Consider the following 20035-nt stretch of genomic DNA (forward strand, 5'->3'; position numbering starts at 1 on the left):
TGTTATAAATTTTGACTTTTAATATATTTTTTTAACGATTGTACCCCTTTAATTACCTGTATCGGCTACATTGTTTTTCAGAAAGAAACCGTTTGCACATTATTCACACTGAATAAAAAACAGGGCGTCTAAGAAAAAAACTTTACATGAAACTACCCCTATTATTTTTCCATGAGGAACTTGCACCACTACCAAAAAAAATTGTATAGACAAAAAATAAATAGAGGAAATAACTTTTAATTTTTCTACTCTACTTTTATTTTTACAACATAAAAGACTGTGTAATTCTAAAAGTCCGAATCATAATTTCAGTAAAATATCTAAATACTACTTGACATTTGAAATATACAATAAAATTTAGCACTTACATTATTAAAATGTACACGAGCACACTCATATTCACAATTCCGTGGTGGTCACGCCCCAGTATTGCTGCATCCTATCCAGATCCAGCGAATCCGCTAATCCCCTTTCATGCATGACGGCGAAGTCGTACTCCAGATTATAGGGCATCAGCCGCTGCAAGCTCCCAAAGTACGCAGCGTGGGGTCCCCCTAATAACTTCTTATCGAGCCCAAACCGCGAGCTGGATCTCGTCAGCAAAGGATTAAACGACCTGGCGCTCCCAAATTGCTTGGATAAAAACGTCCCCGGGGGGTTGTTATTAGCGTCTGCCAAGTGAGGGGAGCTCCTCGACAGGGAGGGTGTCTTTATCGAGAAGGCGGGTTTATTCCGCATGTTCCTGTTCAGCGTATTCAGTTCTTTGTCAAACAGAAGCTGGGTGTTCTGCTCCAACATGTATTCCCAGCACTTGAACTGTTCTTCTGACAAAGCGGAGTCGGAATCGTCGCGATTTTTCTCTTCTTCCCTTCTTTGGCGTAAGGCTTTGGCGACTCCTCTGTAACTTCTTCTTTCCGGACTAGCCTTCACCTCTGCTGACTCGAAAATCGAAGGGGTAACGCTTCTTATGGATCTAGTTTCGTTTTGCTTGTTCAGCTGGTTAATGAAGAGCTTCGCCGAAGAGTTGCAGTCGCTGCAAGCGTGCTCGCTCTGACCGCTAGGTGACGATCTGTCGTCGCACATAATCATAGGAGGAGGCACCGGTATTTTCTCTATGCAGGTTATGCATTCATTGTTAAGGGCCTCGCAACAGCAACCTGGCTGACAACTTAGGTTCGAGTTACCACTTTCACTTTGGTACTTGTTCCTTCTGATGGTCTGCCTCAACTCCCTCATTAGTACATCTACATCAGAACCTAACAAGTTAAACTTGACTACTATGATGCTGAGGTTTTCTTCAGCGCCGTAACTCTGGGCAAGATCCTGCAACCGCTTGGCTGCCAAGATGACGTTCCTTTGCAAGCTCACTTCCTTTATAGCATTTTCAGGACTCATGACGTCCCACAAGTTCTTGTTCGCTATGATCATGTATTCGTCTTGTTCGTCCAGGTACAACTCTGTAACATCTGGATCAGGTACCATGAGTTGTATCTGTGGATTGGTCCGTATCTGCTTTCTCTGCTTCACTGGTAAGAGACGAACAGGACCATTTGCTTTGCCAAGCACAACTCTAATATCACCAACACTAGCTATTTTCATCACGTACTTCTTTAAACCGCCACAGAACGAGTAATCAGCAGATTGCTTTGATTTTAGAACGTGAACGATGATAGCGTTCAATCCTTGCTTTTGGCCTTTGTCTTTCAACTCCCTATGTGCAGAGAGCATGGTGTACTTCATGTAATCGTGGGCTGTTTCTTTCACTGTCCTTTCTTCTAGGAGTATCCTAGGCACCACTTTATCAACACCGAAGGGTATATCATTGTTGTTTTCCCCATCAAACATAGCGAACAACGCTTCGGTATTGCAAAAGGCAGGAAGACGAATCTGGGAGATGTACAACCTTTGTTTACTTCCTGCCGTTTCTGAGAACCCCACCGACCAGCTGTAGTCTGTCAAGTCATTCTCGCAAAAAGGGGAAGGGGACAGTGGTAGACTTGTTCGGTTTTTTCCGGATACGTCCACGAGGCTCATAGGTCTTTGAGTCCTGTAGGTATTAAACTGGTGAGAATCTACATGGAGTTTGGTGTTGCAGGACAAGTCTAAGAACTTCAAATTCGGTGGTATCAAAGCAGTCAGATCGATTCTATCTAACTGATTGTGAGCTAAGTCTAGAACCCTTAGTGACAGAAGACTGTTCAACTTTGGAACACTTTGTAATAAGTTCGAATGAACCCTCAGCACCGACAAGTGTTTCAAGCGGTCTATATTGTCGGGGAGTTTCAATAATTTGTTACCAGAAAGCACCAGTTCCTCTAATTCAGTCCAAAACACCGTAGAACTTTCAGGCAAGGCAGTGAAATTGTTGTAAGCTGCGTGAAGAATTTTTATATTCCTCAGAAACGGGCACATCCTATCCAAGGATTTATCTATCAGGCAATTTGCTGTAATAAACAACTTTTCTAACTGTACCGCGTCGTCCGGTTTCGGCAAGTCACATAGCCTGTTGTTGGACAAATTCAGGACTCTGATGCTGTACACGAATTTAAAAAAATTCTCCGGTAACGTCGACAGGCTGTTGTTTTGTAAGAACAGTTCTTGGATTGGAAGCCGCCTCTGAATAGCTGGAAGGTATTGGAGCTGGTTGTAAGCCAGTTGGAGGGTGTGCAAATAAGGCATTTCATTGCAAAATAGATGATCGGGTAAGGACACCAGAGCGTTGTTGCTGGCGAATAGAGATCGAAGTTCACTACAGCCGGATAACCACTCTGGAAGGGCCTCCAAGTCATTGTAGGACACATCCATGTGTTTCAGGCCAGTGGGTGGGTGGAGTATATTTAAATTTTTCAGTCCTGAAACGAAATATGAAAGACGTATTAAATTTGATCAAGTAAATGTAAAACATTGAACCAATTTAAATGAGTTTTCAGCTTACTTACTATTATTTCCAGCTATAAGTGATACTAGATTTTTTCCGTGGATTGTTAATGTTGTAAGAGAATTTCGCGAACATTGTAGAATTTGTAGTTGCTCGACAGCACTTAGATCCAAGTTCTCGATGCTGTTCTCGCTAACATCCAGCTCCGTTAAACTCTGAAAAAAATGAAACACTAATAAAGTAACGAATTTTACGTGGCATCTCAATATGTTAATGCTTCTCCTATCTATATTTCACCCTAAAATATTAAAAATAATTCTGATTTCCTATTCAAATTGTAAGACGCTTGTAAAAATGGTTGCCTAATATTTGTTATAAATTATAAATCTACAGTCGGTCACAAGCATCTTACTTATTGCTTATATAGAAGACTCAGTAAAGAGAAAGATTCATGTACTGAATAAAATAGTGACGGAATTTCTAGAAATGTTAATTGTATATTTAAAGTTCATATTAATTCAAATGAAGATGAAAATTAAATAGAAGTTGTAAATGAATAAATTGAATAAATGACAATTAAAAATGTAAAGTATTAACTACTATTGTTGTTAAACTATTACTTTGTTTATCTACTCTTGCGGTTAAATGCAGAATGATCCGTTGATTTGAGTTGTATAAAGCACATTTCAGCATTTGCTACAGAAAAAAAACTATTTTATAAATGACACTGTCTCTTGTGAAGCAACTAATACTTACACCATAATTTCCAAGAATGATATGACCTTTCAATCGATTTGACCTCAAATTAAGCGTAGTCAGTCCATTGATATGGGCATTTTCAAGTTTTTCTTCAGGCTCCTGCACAGAAAATAAAATGCAAATAAATATAGATATCAGAAATAATTATATACTGAACAGTTTCAAATACTCAGGCAATCATATTTGAAACTCTGACAATTAAAAAAACATCCTGTCCAGTAAAACTGTCTAACTTTGAAATTTATTACACGTAAAGTGTGTGATTTTTTTTCAAATAAAACTTACTCTGAATAAAAATAGGTAGGTACCTTGATTCCTACATGACATTTATTAATTTTCATTAAATAGGCATTTATTTATTTAATTAAGTATTACAAAAGGGAAAGCGGAAAATAGTATAGTACACTAGCACAAATAATTGCTTCTAAGAATATTTAATTAAGGCATTGACTAACTTCTACGCGATAAGTATAAAAATTCTAAATACAAAATTACTTTTTTTTAATAGACCTAGTCCTATAAATATTTATTTAAAAATATAATGACTTCATCAATTCAGTCAACAAGATGAATTTTTTGCGTTGGAAGTTCTTCTCGTTCCCTGTCACTGATTTCCTTTTATTTGTTGTTAACGCAGTTGTATTCGCGAGACGTTATTATATTTTGCTAAGCTAATTATACGATAGATAATCTATGGAATAAGAAAACTCATTCCCATGAACTATTTCTGATGTTTTGATAAATTTTGTGGTATTTCTCACTGGATTTTTTTATGGTTTCGCACATTGTAACGTCAAATCAAATTAGTTCGTTTTGTTTCTTCTACTTGTGTAAACTAGATAACAGTTTTAAACGAAATTGTCTGTAGCTTCATAAAAATGGTAAACTAGTATCTGGGAATTATCACTGAATTATATACATTTCGCAATCAATTATTATAAAATTTTTAAACATTATTTTTCAACTGAAAGTGATGGTAAATTATCTAAAGGTTGACTGATCGTTGAAACGTCAACAACCTTGCAAATAACAATGTAAACTACTAAATATGCATGAGATCCGTAAAATTAATTTAAAATTGACACAGATTCATTTTAATAAACTGCAATTTTGGAATAAAGATATTTGGTATTTTTTAATTTCATTAAAGTAATATAAAATACTTTTTTAGTTAAGACAAATATCAGTGGGTATTACATTCAACAGCAATTTTACAAGTCTGATTTCTACCAAGTGTTACAGGAAATGGTAGTTAATCGCGATATTTGTAATGACTTTCTTATTTATTAAATTATATACATGCATATATAAAATTATATACTTTCAGGATGTGCAAATGATACCCAGTATTCCCAGAATCCAGAATCAACCGGCTACGATTCTCATTTAAAATACATAACTTACCATAAAACTATACCCTATGTATATAAAAAATATTTTTTTGCAACTATGACTCACCCTGTATAGGTGAATGTACGGACTTCCCGTTGAAAATGATGACCAGGGTAATTTTTTTTATTTTTGAAGTTAGGAGAAAAAAAAATCATATACAGACTGTAACAAATTCGCATCTTAATGCTTAATAGCATTAATGAATGATTTCAGCCTTGTTTAAGGTAAAAAAGGTATTGAAAAAATAGAACACTTTTTCATACCCTCTGTCTAGTGGCATAATCAATTTTTATATGTAACGTTTCGTCTCTCCCGGACCATCAACTTAATTTTTTTAAATACGACCCTGGAAATTTTATTACATTTTTTGCAAACCTTCATTACCCCCAATGCTGTATTGCCTCAGCCCGAACCAGATTCAAATGATTTGTCTCGAAAAAATCATCTTCAATGTATTCGTTCCAAATTTATCTAAATTTTCCGTTATATTTCTATGTTTATTGAATTATCGTGAACTCATTTCCCTAATTTCCCTAAACCTTCTCTGTCAATACAAGTGGTCGTTCTTCTGGAAAATTCTTTTAAAACGTTCACATTCAAATCGTTTGCTATTTAATGTTTCACGAAAAAGGAATGATCCAATTACTCTATCTTTATAAATCTCACACCACACCTTAAGGATTATTTTCTAACTTTCCTCGTGTCAAAGAACTAAATTCGAATCTATCAGAATCGCCTGGCCTTAAGGTATGTATAAATTTAGGTTTGTAAGGCCGAAATTTGTTCAATTTTAATATTTTTGAAAATAAATTGTCCTCATACATAAATTAGTTGCGGAGATCCTAAAAAATCTCTCCGCAAAAGATCAGATCTTGATACAATATTGCCGAAACACAAAGTCTCATAATCACGTTCTAAGCTTGATTTTTTATTCTTGGCCACCCTGTATATGAGATAGCATATACAGGGTGGCCAAAAATCTCCTATCTCATATGTGAAATATTTAATATAATTTTTTCAAAAAGCAGAACTTTGTATAAAAAATATCTCTTTTGCGTCAAATTGATAATAAGAAAATTACCTGTTTGTAGAGAATCTAAATGGAGTAACATTTTCCCATTACATTTTTCTCTATAAATTAAAAATTAATCGTACTTCTCTCTTGTCAACTTTGATTTTTTTAATTTTTGGTCACCCTGTACATACTATCTGTTTGAAAAAGCGAATATCTCCAGAAGTATTGAGTATAGGTATAGGACATGGTTAACAAAAGTTGTTAGTTTTTAAAAGATCTTAAGGATTGAAAAATATACATAAAATTAAGATTTTTTAGTTTAAACTTCTTCAAATCTGTCATTATTTTACGAACACCCTGTAGACACTAATCAAAATTTGCATCCATGACGTTCTCAAGCCACCTTTACAGTAATACGGTACCAAAAATCTTGTTTTAATTCTTAAATATAACGAGGATAGCTACTGTTAAATACAGGTACAAAAATGCAATATTTTTTATTTAGTTCCAATTATTTCAGAAACTATTAAATTTAGATACTTATAGGAAACTTTATATTAAAATGTTTCAAATTAAACGAAGAAGCTAAAAATGTTGTAAAATACAGGGTGTTCCATTTAAAAAAATGTAAGTTTGGTTTGTCACAAATTTTTGGAGCACCCTGCATGTTTTAAAATATTTTTTATATGTGCCCTGTTAGCGTACTTATCAGACTGTAGAAATAGTTTTTGATGAACTTTAGCAATTCGGAGTAAATCTACTTTAACCAATCGTTGAGTCACCCTGTACAATTTATTATAATTTATTTGACATTTGATAATGATTTGACATAAATGATGTAGTAAACTAAAAATGTATACTGCAATAATGAATATCTAGAAAAATACCAAGAATCAAGAATTACAGATTTAAAAAACATCAGAATACAATTCCATTTAAAACACAAACATGACTTACATGTAGAAGCCGCACAACCTACATGTAGTTATTTTCTCTAAAAATGAAATTTAAAAGCCTTTCAAAAAGAAAAGGTTGCCTGAGGGATCATTTAGGCCAGGAAATATAGAGTTGGAAGCGATTTTTTGTTTCGGCAAGCTGAATTTATCACTATAGATGCTAAATGTTATGTACAATAACATATTACTTTCCACAGTCACAAAAATGGGAGGAAGATTGTTTACAGGGTGATTAATTGTATAATTTTTATGTAAATTCAGGTTTTTCGCTTATAACTTTTTTCCGTTCATTCCCACGAGAAAAGAGTAAAGTACTTTTTTTTCGTCTTCAAAAGACCTATAAAGCTAGCCCTCGAGCGTCAAAAATATTGATTAGATCAAAAGTTATAAACAGAAGGAGTTTATTTATGACTTTTGAATTAAACATTTATAAACTGCGTTATTATTACCAGAACGTTTTGGCATCGCATCCTCTCATTCCTTATCACTGTCTAATAACTCACACGAAATCTGGAATCGGTAAGTTGAATAGTTTACAAGTTATGGCCTTATAAACAAATTAACTAATTATTATTTTGAACGATTCCGAGGATCTTCCACAATCGCACTGATTTTTTTCATGGTCGATTTCATAACAATACATTGAAATCTATCATTTCTTTTTTTAATTTCAAATTTGCAACTTGGATTTTTTTTATTTTTTAGCTTTAGTTGCAAAATTAAATATACGACGCACGAGCGTGATATAGTTAAATATTCTTAAAGCTTATGAAAAGAGTTTTAAGTTAAAAAAAAAATCGTCAAGATTCGTTGAAAAACAACAGAGTTACAGACTGTCAAATATATTATTTTCAAGCGAATTTCGCTTATTTAACGGCAGGACTATAAATATTATCGTCATTTTCTTCGGACTTGCTGTCGTTCGCTTCCTCCACCCTTCCGCCGCGCCACGGCTCGCTGAAAATCAATCGACCCACTAACTTTTGACAATATTTCTTATGCACTTAACATACTTCCACAAATAAAATATTTTTACCTAGGAAAGTACTCGGGTTGCCGGTTATAACAGTATTTTTTTGCCGCTACCCACCTAATTTGTTTAACAATAGGCCGTCAACTTTGACAGTCTGTAACTCCGTTGTTTTTCAACGAATCTTGACGATTTTTTTTTTAACTGAAGGCTCTTTTCATAAGCTTCATAAGCATAATATATAACTATATCACGCTCGTGCGTCGTATATTTCATTTTGCAACTAAGACTAAAAAATAAAAAAAAATCAAGGTTGCATATTTGAAATTAAAAAAATGATAGAGTTCAATGTATTATTATGAAATCTACCATGAAAAAAATCAGTGCAATTGTGGAAGATGCTCGGGATCGTCCAGAATAATAATTAGTTCATTTGTTTATAAGGCCATAACTTGTAAACTATTCAACTTACCAATTTCAGATTTCGAGTGAGTTATTACACAGTGATAAGGAATGTGAGGATGCGATGCCAAAACCTTCTGGTAATAATAACGCAGTTTATAAATGTTTAATTCAAAAGTCATAAATAAACTTCTTCTGTTTATAACTTTTGATCTAATCAATTTTTTTTGACGCGCGAGTGCTAATTTTGTAGGTCTTTTGAAGATGAAAAAAAAAGTAAGTTACTGTTTTCTCGTGCAAATGAACGGAAAAAAGTTATAAGCGAAAAACGTGAATTTACGTAAAAATTATACAATTAACCACCCTGTAAACAGTCTTCCCCCCATTTTTATGACTGTGGAAACTAATATGTTATTGTACATAATATTTAGCATCTATAGTGATAAATTCAGCTTGCCGAAACAAAAAGTCACGAAATGGTAATTTCCCAGATTATTTTCCTGGCCTACATTATCGTTAGGAAACCCTGTTAGACAAGGCGAAAACCGCATTCGTGGGAGAAATTTTCCGACTCGATTTTTTTGCATATTTAGATTCGTGAGATGTTCCTTAACATGAATCAAGATGATGCTGGCCGGAAATCTGGTGCCCATTTGTTTAAACAAACTTTTTTTAAACAAACTGTAAAAATTGGTTTTTTCACTCCGGAAAATTTTTTTAGGTTTTCTGTCACATTATAAACAAAAAAAAGTTCCTATGCACTATGCCTCTAAAATTGATAGTTTTAAAGTTATAAACAATTTAAGTTGCTAAAAATGCGAAAATGACGATTTTGAAAAATTAAATTAAAGTTTAAACATCCCCCTACAAGATGCTGAAGAGTTTTTGGAACTCGCATTCGCTATTATAAAGCCTTGTTTTTTAATTGTTAATAAAGCGCTATTACGTTTAGCGGCTTTAGCTTATGTCTGAATTAAGCAATGAAGAGTTTGATGCATTGCAAAGATTATACCTAAAAATATTAAATAAACAAGGCGAAACAGCCGATGAAGCTAGAAAATTAATTTTGTCTCATTGTAGTGGTATGGGTATTAATTTAAGTAAAATACTATACTCTTCCGATGCATTGAAATTACACGTCTAAAGAGCTTCTTTACAAACGTACATATAGAAAAGTTCCATTTTTCCTCAATATCAATATTTGGTTATCAAAATGAAACAGGTGAATTATTACCTAAAATTATTACCAAAGATCCATTACCCAACGTCTTAGTTAAACAATGTAAATGTACAAAAAACTGTAAGACTTAAGCTTGTTCTTGTAGGAAAAACTATGTCACTTGTGTGGTTACCTTTATGTGGTTGTAACCTAGAACAGTGTGACAATTCTTATGATTGAATAAATGTGTGATAATAATAATATTCAGTATTGCCCTTTTATTTTTTTCTGTACTTTATTCGTACAATTTTGAATTAATTAAATAAAATTATTACGAATTATGAAATTTAAATAATGAATTTTTACATTATTTTGTGAGTAATAATAGTACTTAGAATGCTAGACGAAATAACGAATCCGCGTATGAGAGGCGCGCGCGTGGCTCATAGCACTTTATTAACAATTAAAAAACAAGGTTTTAGAATAATGCGAGTCCCAAAAACTCTTCAGCATCTTGTAGGGGGATGTTTAAACTGTAATTTAGGTACCTGGCAACATCAAAAATAACAATTTTTAATCCGGAAATAGGCCGTTGAAAATCGTCATTTTCGCATTTTTAGCAACTTAAATTGTTTATAACTTTAAAATTATCAATTTTAGAGGCATAGTGCATAGGAACTTTTTTATTTATAATGTGCCAAAAAACCTAAAAAAAAATTTCCGGAGTGAAAAAACCAATTTTTACAATTTTTTAAAAAAATATTTGTTTAATGTTAAGGAACATCTCACGAATCTGAATATGCAAAAAAATCGAGTCGGAAAATTTCTCCCACGAATGCGAAGTTTTCACCTTGTCTATGTACAATTTGTTCCTAATACAATAAATTAGACTGCATTACAAACGAAACAGTAGTTCAAACTTTGTTTTGATGTGGCTATGATTAACAGAATATGTGCTAGACATGACCTATTTCAACAACGTTATTAACATGAAACTACCGCATGACGCAATCACTTCAATACCACCATATTACACAGTGCAATCAAATAAATATAAATCACTCACCGCCAGAACCAGCGCCCTCATATCTGCGATTTTGTCCGGGGGCAGAGCCAGTCGATTGCCAGCCACTTTGAGTATCTTCAAAAACGCGAGCTCCCATAGGGTGGTAGGCAAGACGTTCAGCAGATTCTGATCCAACACTAGCTCCTGCAGCCTGCCAACAAAAACGAAAGTTTAAACGCGAGCCGCGCCGGATGTGCACAAGCAGGACACTGGCAAGGACGAAAATCTTCACAATTTCCTCGGCGCTGTCGATAACTCACTTTGGGTCATTTAACGCGGTGCATACAGACGCCGAATATGGGTAAATGGTGGATCTGTGCGCCTCCAGATGCCGAAGACACGCACGAGTTGGTCATCGCGTTCTTACTAGCAGTAGCGTAGCCACGCGTGAGCGTAGAGGGAGTCGGTTTCTTCTTTTTTTTTGCGGAGATGCGAGGAGATACAGTCTAGTTCACCCAATACGAAAGGTGTTAGGGAAGTAGCAGTTCCGAGTCGATCGGATTCGAACAATTCGATAAACCGAAACCAATGCAAGTTTAACACAAATTCTTCGAAAAGATACAGGGCGCAAGGGCGTCGCCAAGGGGGGCCAGGGGAGGGCAGCTGCACCCCTCTAGAAATTTGAAAAAAAGTACAAAAATTTTCTTATATTAGAATAAATATTAGATTGGAAATTTAAAAAAATAATTTTAATTTACTTTAATTTTGAAAATAAACAAACTACTTTATTTTTTAATTTTAATTTTTGAGGTGGAAAGTAGCTATACGTATAGAGTAAAAGTCAGAATTGAATTTTTTATTTTAAAATTTATATTAGGACATTATTTAAGGTTATAAACAGATTTGTTTTATAATAATGTTGTCTAAAATAATAAATAAGGGTACTTCTCTCTTGAGTATTTTCGTGTTTTTTTAATTCATGAGCACCGTGAGATGTTTGTATGACAGTCTAATTCTTTCTTTCTTTATATAAAGAGTGACATTTTTCGATAAAGTCAAAAATAAAAGAGTTTTTCCTCTTGTCAACTCCATCCGTGGACACACTGTATATACATTATTAATAAACTTTATTGTACTTAAATTCTCAAGTTTTTACTAAATTATTTTATTAAAAAAGTAAAAAAGATCAAAAAATTGTTTATTAACGATTTTTTGCATAAAATTTTCTTTTTAAATTTTTTAAGTAAGCCATTTCGATGAGAAATTCAATTCTCTCTATCTCTCCTATGAACTGTACTAAAATTTTGCTTCGTTTTCGTGCTATATTTAAAAAACTGCAAAAGTGCTTTTTCACACCTATCTTCAATTTCAACCCTCTAATTTAATAGCACCCTGCAGTTTTTTCATTTTTAATGACCCTTTGAACAAGTCACGTGAAAATCCTTGAACGTCTTATTTCTTTTCTTTTTTGCAAAAAATGAGAATTAAAACGTAAAAACGCGACGAAAATCGAAAAATCGACTAAGTTTGAGCGGCCATATGTCAGTCCATTTTCATCCAAAAATACTCTACAACCTCTTGTTTTGAAGGAAATTTTATATACTTTTTTTCTATGAAGTAATGACTATACCTATCTGTGCTCATAAACAGTTACTTGCATAAAAGTAAAAAAAAATTGAATTTTTTGCATTTTTTTGTTAAATTGCTTTTAGTATATTTTGCAGTAAATAAATATTTTTTAAGTTTTAAATAAGCTATTTCGGTAGAAAATCTCATTATCTACAAATTTTTCCTATGCCATACCCTCAAATTTTGCTTCGTTTTCGAGATATACTCAAAAAACCGTAAGGGTTGTATTTTCACCCCTATCTCCAATTTCCACCTTCTAATTTAATAGCAATCCGCGGTTTTTTCTTTCTAAATAACCATTTGAACGATTCATTCAAAAGTCATTTAATTTTAGAATTTAATTGTTTGCTGATTGTTTTAAAAATGGCTGGAAAGTTTTCATTTAGCGAACAAGTTGACATGCTATTAGTGTTAAGTTTCTATGAAGAAAACTACAGAAGAAGTGTTGAAGAATATCGGAGAAGATCTCCAAATCGTGTAATCCCCATAGAGAAACATTTTTCAATGTTGAAAGACGGGTTCAACAAACAGGCATGTTTCTCAGTAACAATCGAAAACGTGCTATTGAAATTAGGGCACAAGACGAATTTATTTTGAATACAATTAATTGAAGATGACTCGCATATTAGTACTAGAAATCTATTTCGACAAAACTGGCATATCGCAAACTTCTGTGCACCGAGTGATCAGACGTAATCTACTACACCCATATCATATCCTAAAAGTGCAAGAATTGTTACCGAAATGAACACGCACGAGTGAATTTCTGACAAATAAAATTCTCTGTACCTACTGATGTAACTTGTATTACCTGCAAAATTGCAAATTTACATAACTATCATAAGTATTCCGATGTAAACCCTCATTCAGTAACTCCTCCACATTTCCAACGCCAGTTTGAAATAAATGTTTGGATCGGTGTTATTGATCGATATTTAATTGGTCCAGTTATTTGACCGAATCGACTAAATGGCGAAACTTATTTAGAATTTCTCCAAAACACTCTCCCGGATCTACTTGACAAAGTGCCACTACAACTCAGACTGGAACATTGGTTTTTGCATGATGGAGCAAACCCCCCCCCATTTTAGTAATATTGTTAGAGACTTTTTAAACCATCAAATTAATGGAATGAAAGAGGAAATCATTGCCCACAAGTTTGACCTCAACAGATGACTTCTTTCCTTGGGGAACGTCGAAAGAAACTGTGTAATCCTCACCAGTTGCATTGCATCTCGAGCGTAATTGTGGAATCGTAATACGGATAAATGCACATTCAGTAGAAACAATCAGCAGTTACTGGAGCAGGCCCGGATCCAGAGGGGGTGGCGATGTGGCGATCGCCACCCCCAAAGCACAACAATTTTTAAAGATCTTCAATTTCTCCAAACGACAACAGGCAGTTAGTCGATATTAATGCAAGTAGAAGGATTCATTAGTGTCAAGCTCCTCTGAAAGAAGTGCTTTGCGCCACCCCCAAAATCATTCTCTGGATCCGGGCCTGTACTGGAGAAAGTAGACTTTAATTACAGAATGCAATATAAAAGCAATACAATACAAATATTATTCACCTGATGAGGATTGTAGATTGAAACATCAATAGACAAAAAGATAATGTAATAACACTAATATGTATTGAAAATGGAAATGGGACAGACAGTAAAACTTAACTTTATTTAAAAAAAAAACAAATTATTTTAATTCTGTACTTCTTCATCAAATTCTTTTGATCCAGATCCTTCTGAATCTCCGTCACATACTTCTAAGCCAGTGATTCCTTTTGACAGCAATGAAATCATGTCCTGACTTTCTTCTTGGGAGGTACATTAAGCTAACTAATAAAGGATCTGAAGATATTAATGGCCTGTTAATCTGATGATTGTATTCACACGTGGGTGTTTTATTGTGACCTGCTCTCGATACGTTCTTGTGTCATTATTTCAGGCCTCTTGTGCTTCTTCTGAAAACTGATCTATTAGAAAAGAAGTAAGCACAAATGTGCCGTAATATAAAATCGTATGTACGCTACTCAACATGTAATACCAAATATATCAGTGGACACGTTTTTGTTCGTCATACAAATAATTTTCAATCTTTTTTTGTTCTGGTACTGTGGTGCTTCTGAGAATTCTTTGACAATTTTGGCCGCGTTTCTCTTTCCATTATCAAGCATTTTCATTTCAATAACTGGAGACAGACAGTCCTTCGAAGGAAATTGACTCGACAAAGTGTCTTAAGTTTTCTCCTTTTTATTTTTTCATGCTCGTCGAATGATTTTGTAGGTCTACCAAGGCGAAACAAAGATAGCCTTTAGAAGTTGATGGTAGTGATTGGTAAACACTTTCAGGAAAGTTAACTTGTTGATGTAACCATTCCGTATTACACGGTTAATTGTAAATATTGTTAATTGTTAATTTAATTTTCGTATAACTACACGATCGATTATTTGCTTGAAATAAATAAATAAATAAACCAATAGCTTTAACGCAGAATCTGACAGGAAAGAGTCTTCTACAGATTTAAGAAACCGAGTTGCTAAATATTTCTTTTCAATAATCAATTTATTTTGAGTATTGAGATATTTATTACGTTTAAATTTGAACGATGCATTTCATATAGGATGCATCCAACAAAAGAGTGTTTGGAACTCTATGATATAAAATTAATTTATTGATTTCTATTTTTTTTTTTTTTCTTATGAAGACACCGTCCCTTGTGAGTATCTGTCCACATTAATATCTCCCGAAGCATTTGGGCTGTCTCTGTGAAGAATCTCGCGCCTCCTCCGCCAGCCCGTAACTGTGCCACTGCGGACACGAGCCAGCTATTAGCAGAGCCGCCTGTGCCTTAATCATATGCGGGGATCAAGGAACCGTGAAAGAAACAACGGAAGTTCGTTCATCACGTTTTATTTCTGTGTTTGTGGTGCTGCTAGCAGAGAGAGAGTAGCCGTATGTTATGATTTCGCAAGTGCAATGCATCATCGGCTTCGACTCAATGCAGACGAACATCCCTTTGTCGTAAATACCATTCAAAGGGATCGAATAGATCGCTACGAGAGGCTTTTATGTGTTTCGTTGACTTATACCTATCGCCTGTACGCTTTCTAGTAGTGAAGATGGATTACTTTCTCTCCTGGGATGTACGGGGGCATTCAAAACAAAATAGAACAATAAAAGAACGGAGAAGAGAATCTGAACTCTTTAGTTCGTCACTTTTACTGTTTCGTACACATCAACGCGACTTTTTTCAGTGTTTTTAACAAAATATAAACGAAGTACTACCATGTTTAGCGCATTTGACATGACACTGACTCTTTCAAACTTATTTTTTTTTTGTAATCAACGCTTTTAGAATTATTTTCGATAAAGTTTTGATCACCACGTATCTCGAAAACTATCATGTAGGACATAATTCATAAGAAATTTCGTACATTACACTTGTTCTTCATGGAGCTACTTCAGAATTAATTAATGAAAAGGTGGTGTAAAGGACATTAAAAAAATTATCTTCAAGATGCTAAGTCTTCGTAAATAATCGGAATTTTTTTATCTAAGGGACGGCTTGCAGAAACTTGCCGATAGAATTAACGCTCTGTATGCTTTCAACACATAGAAAACTTACTGTTTGAGTTGGTTTATCTCTGGGGGCAGCGTCAGCAGGCTGTTATCTGACAAATCCAGGGTGATTAGAGTGGTGAGCTGGAGAACGCTGTTCGGGAAGTTCTGAATCCCATTGGAGCGAAGACTGAGGATCTGCAACTCTGAAAGAGACTGTATGGAATCGCCAGGAAGCACGATTTCCTCCACGTAGCATTCGTTCAACTCTTCTTTGCTCTTGCAGAGGCCGTTGAGGTTCAGGTGTTTGACCGATGGAGGATTGGAATTGGTATCTGATTGGGGATCGAGATCTGACACTGCCGTTGGTTCCTAAAATACAAGTGATAAATCTTTGCATCGAAAGTAAAATCAATATTATATTTTTTTTAAATTGTCATTATCTGCGCATGAAAACCAAAGTAAACTTTATTATTTATATGCTTTAAAAAATGCATTCGCCTGATGGGCAATTCCCATTAACACAAAGCTATAAAAAATACAGAAAAAAAAATTGAATCTAGAACAGTCATATTTACTGTCCTGAAACATTAAACTTACAGTCTTCCCAAAATGGATCAGCAAAAAATCTGCTACTTTTACCATTTTTTATTTCACTTGACCTTTTACCTCTTTCTGGTAAGCTAAGTTCTTCAGTGCTGTAAACGTCAATTTGGAAATATATCAGAATAAATTCTTCTTGCCTCAACAATTGCCGAGTGCTTGTCCATAAATTAGATGCACGTCAGCATATTCGTTATAGGAATAATGCTCCATTGTTTAATCTTGTGTACTCAATCATTCAGACAATTTTGAGTGTTGTCAATAACACATTATTAATAATCCGGTCAAAATAGACATTTCAAATAACGAAAATTCCAACAAAGCTAAATTTTGGTGGAGACCTTGGGTACACCATTAGAAATAAAGTGTCAAAAGTCCCCATCGATCCCATGTGTGCTAAAAAAGTTATTCGGGGTCAAAGGTCAAAATTTGAGGGTTTTTTTTTTGGATTTTTTTCGAGAACGGTAAGTTTTATCGAAAAAGTAGTTCAGACAAAAATTATAAATCTTAAAATTATCTACCAAAATGTTCCTTATACTTTTTATCAAATCTTTTTTTTTTTTTAAATAATTATAATACTGATGTTTTACCCTTCTGAATATTGCTGATGTAGTATCGCAGCCGGTTGTCGCATGTAAAAATAAGATATGGTTTTGGCATTTTGGATAAGCAGATAAACTTTTTGAATAATATATTTCTGTTCGCTGTTGAGCCTTTCCAGGTTTTAGAAAGTATATAATTTTATCAGTTGGAGTCCTTGCAGTGAGTATAATAAGTCAACATATTCACCAACTACAATAGTTGTATTTGTTGCATTAAATTGTTCTATTGCTGTTTCAATTATAAGGATATCTGCGTCATTTTGACTAAGGCACTGAATTTCTTTTGTGTGCATATTCTCAGAATAGGTAGTATAGTTTATACATATAAGAGACACAAATAGGCATTTTTACTTGTATTAAGTGCCTGACTAAGACTATGTATATACGTGGCATATATCATGTAGAACGTGACTCATTCAGCTTTTAGAATCGCCATATCTCAGGAATGGTGATCCTTAGAAAAAAAAGTATAAGGACCATTTTTGCAGATAATTTTAAGATCTATAATTTTTGTCTGAACTACTTTTTTAATAAAACTTACCGTTTTCGAAAAAAATCCAAAAAGCCTCAAATTTTGACCTTTGACCCCGAATAACTTTTTTATCAGACATGGGATCGTTGGGGACTTTTGACACTTTATTTCTAATGGTGTACCTAAAGTCTCCACCAAAATTTAGCTCTGTCGGAATTTTTGTTATTTGATCACTATTTTTATGACTAATTTGACCGGACTATAACGACATAAAAATGACTGATGTTTTATTGCAGTATTCTTTTTTCAATGACGTGTTATACAAAAACCTATTTTTTTTTAATCAAATCTCCTTTTTAAAGAGGAATGACCAAAGTATTTAACAATTCAGTTTTCAGCTNTTCTATTGCTGTTTCAATTATAAAGATATCTGCGTCATTTTGACTAAGGGACTGAGTTTCTTTTGTTTGCATATTCTCAGAATAGTATAGTTTATACATATAAGAGACACAAATAGGCATTTTTATTTGTATTAAGTGCCTGACTAAGACTATATACGTAGCATATATCACGTAGAACGTGACTCATTCAGCTTTTAGAATCGCCATATCTCAGGAATGGTGATCCTTAGAAAAAAAGGTATAAGGACCATTTTTGCAGATAATTTTAAGATCTATAATTTTTGTCTGAACTACTTTTTTAATAAAACTTACCGTTTTCGAAAAAATCCAAAAAGCCTCAAATTTTGACCTTTGACCTCGAATAACTTTTTTATCAGACATGGGATCGTTGGGGACTTTTGACACTTTATTTCTAATGGTGTACCTAAAGTTTCCACCAAAATTTAGCTCTGTCGGAATTTTTGTTATTTGATCACTATTTTTATGACTAATTTGACCGGACTATAACGACATAAAAATGACTGATGTTTTATTGCAGTATTCTTTTTTCAATGACGTGTTATACAAAAACCTAATTTTTTCGAATCAAATCCCTTTTTTAAAGAGGAATGACCAAAGTATTTAACAATTCAGTTTTCAGCTCTGACACCTGTCAAAATACTGACCCAATGAGTGTAGTGGCTGGTAAGTCCGTTCCTGACTTCCCTAACAGTGTGAAACATTAAAATATTTCATAAAATTTCATTGAATTCAAAAGTTAGAGCTGGTAAATCGCTGTTTACCTCTTTGGGGCTTTGTATCTCCATGAGATTTAGCATGAAACTACAGAATGTTATGCAGAATAACTTCGCAATAACTTGTCACATTTCATCTTTCTTGAATATGGATTTGATTTTAGTCCAAATACAAGGAAAAGTTAATGTTTGAAGAGGCAATTCAAAAGTAATTGCAAAGGGAGATGCTGAAAGAATTGCACAATTAGCAAAAAAAAAGGAAATTTCAACAGGTCCTATTATTAGTTTAATCCTAAATATTTTTAGAACTATAGATTAGATTAGATCATATTACACTTTTTTCTAATGACTTTATTGGTAAATTACTCTGAAAGGTCTAAAAGAGAGTCGAAAATATTGCTGACAAAATCATTCATTAATGTAATGGGTTTAGCTCAGTACCCTGGGGCACCCCACCGGTTAAATTCTGCACAAACTGATTAAGGCTAATATTTATTTACTAAATTGCCCCATAAACTCACTTTGAGTTCTTCGGAAATCTGGCACTCCTCTAGAGAGTCCATCTCGATGTGAGTATCACATTCCAAAATTTTGGGAAACTTCACCACCCTATCACACAGCCTCTTCGGTTTCCTTGGAGGCGTAGACATCGCTAAGAACATCACACTATCACAGGAGCACTTAATTTAAATACAAAATCACTTAATTTCACACATTCCCATTCGTTCTGAAGAAGTAATTATGGTAATAATAATAAATCATGTTGATTGAGTGTCATGGGTATCAACAATGCCTGCATAAATCGACTTGTGTTTGATTTAAATGTATGTTTTAAACTAAACTAAGAATTTTAGCCTCGAAGAGCCTGAGGATAGTAATTGTGATTCTGTTGAGAACGACCCAAGACAGCATGACATCACGCTTGGCTACTTCTTATTCTGTTCTCGTCACGTTAGCTTACTATTCGATGGAAGTATGCTTAAAAAAGGAAAATATTGAAACTGAAGTTGAATGCGTCGGTTTCGGTACGTGTCTTTTTTTCTGTAATTCTTACGCAAATGCATAGATTTGTAGTGTGGGGTTAGGATGTAATGCTGAATTTGGACGGTTCTCTATAACGGAAACAGTTGTGGAATTTCCTGTTTTTCAGCAATGCATTGGAATTGATCTGGTGAATTACAGGTCAAAGGTCTTTTCGTAAAGATACGACGAAGATGTTTTATGACACCAAAGAAAAATAGTTGAATAGTTAGTCACTTTTTTCTTATTTTTTAATTCTATGTATAAAGAGAACTAATTCGTAAATGTAGCGGTTTTTGTACACTAAATATAAACAGATAAGTGAAATATAGCATACATTTTATATGCCGTTGCCTACTCATCTAGGCGGAATAACAAGATGTAACGGAAAGCACATTTTGATGTAACAGTTTGGAAATGATAGCATTACTTTATACAGGGTGTACATTTAGTGGCCTCTTCTTTGGAATTTCAACCAAA

At 34.0% G+C, this 20035-nt stretch overlaps 1 protein-coding gene across 1 annotated transcript; it reads right to left on the reverse strand.

Annotated features, from left to right (window-relative positions):
• Positions 1-304: 304 nt before the first annotated feature.
• Positions 305-19185, reverse strand: LOC108915295 (protein phosphatase PHLPP-like protein). Its single transcript, XM_018721284.1, has 6 exons — positions 19057-19185; positions 15791-16095; positions 10598-10748; positions 3625-3736; positions 2940-3110; positions 305-2852 (listed from the first exon to the last, which is right to left on the reverse strand). The coding sequence occupies exons 1-6, from the start codon at positions 19183-19185 to the stop codon at positions 400-402; spliced, it is 3321 nt and encodes a 1106-aa protein (XP_018576800.1). The 3' UTR covers positions 305-399.
• Positions 19186-20035: the final 850 nt, after the last annotated feature.

This window comes from Anoplophora glabripennis, unplaced genomic scaffold, assembly GCF_000390285.2.
Source record: "Anoplophora glabripennis isolate ALB-LARVAE unplaced genomic scaffold, Agla_2.0 scaffold1443, whole genome shotgun sequence".
NCBI lineage: Eukaryota > Metazoa > Arthropoda > Insecta > Coleoptera > Cerambycidae > Anoplophora > Anoplophora glabripennis.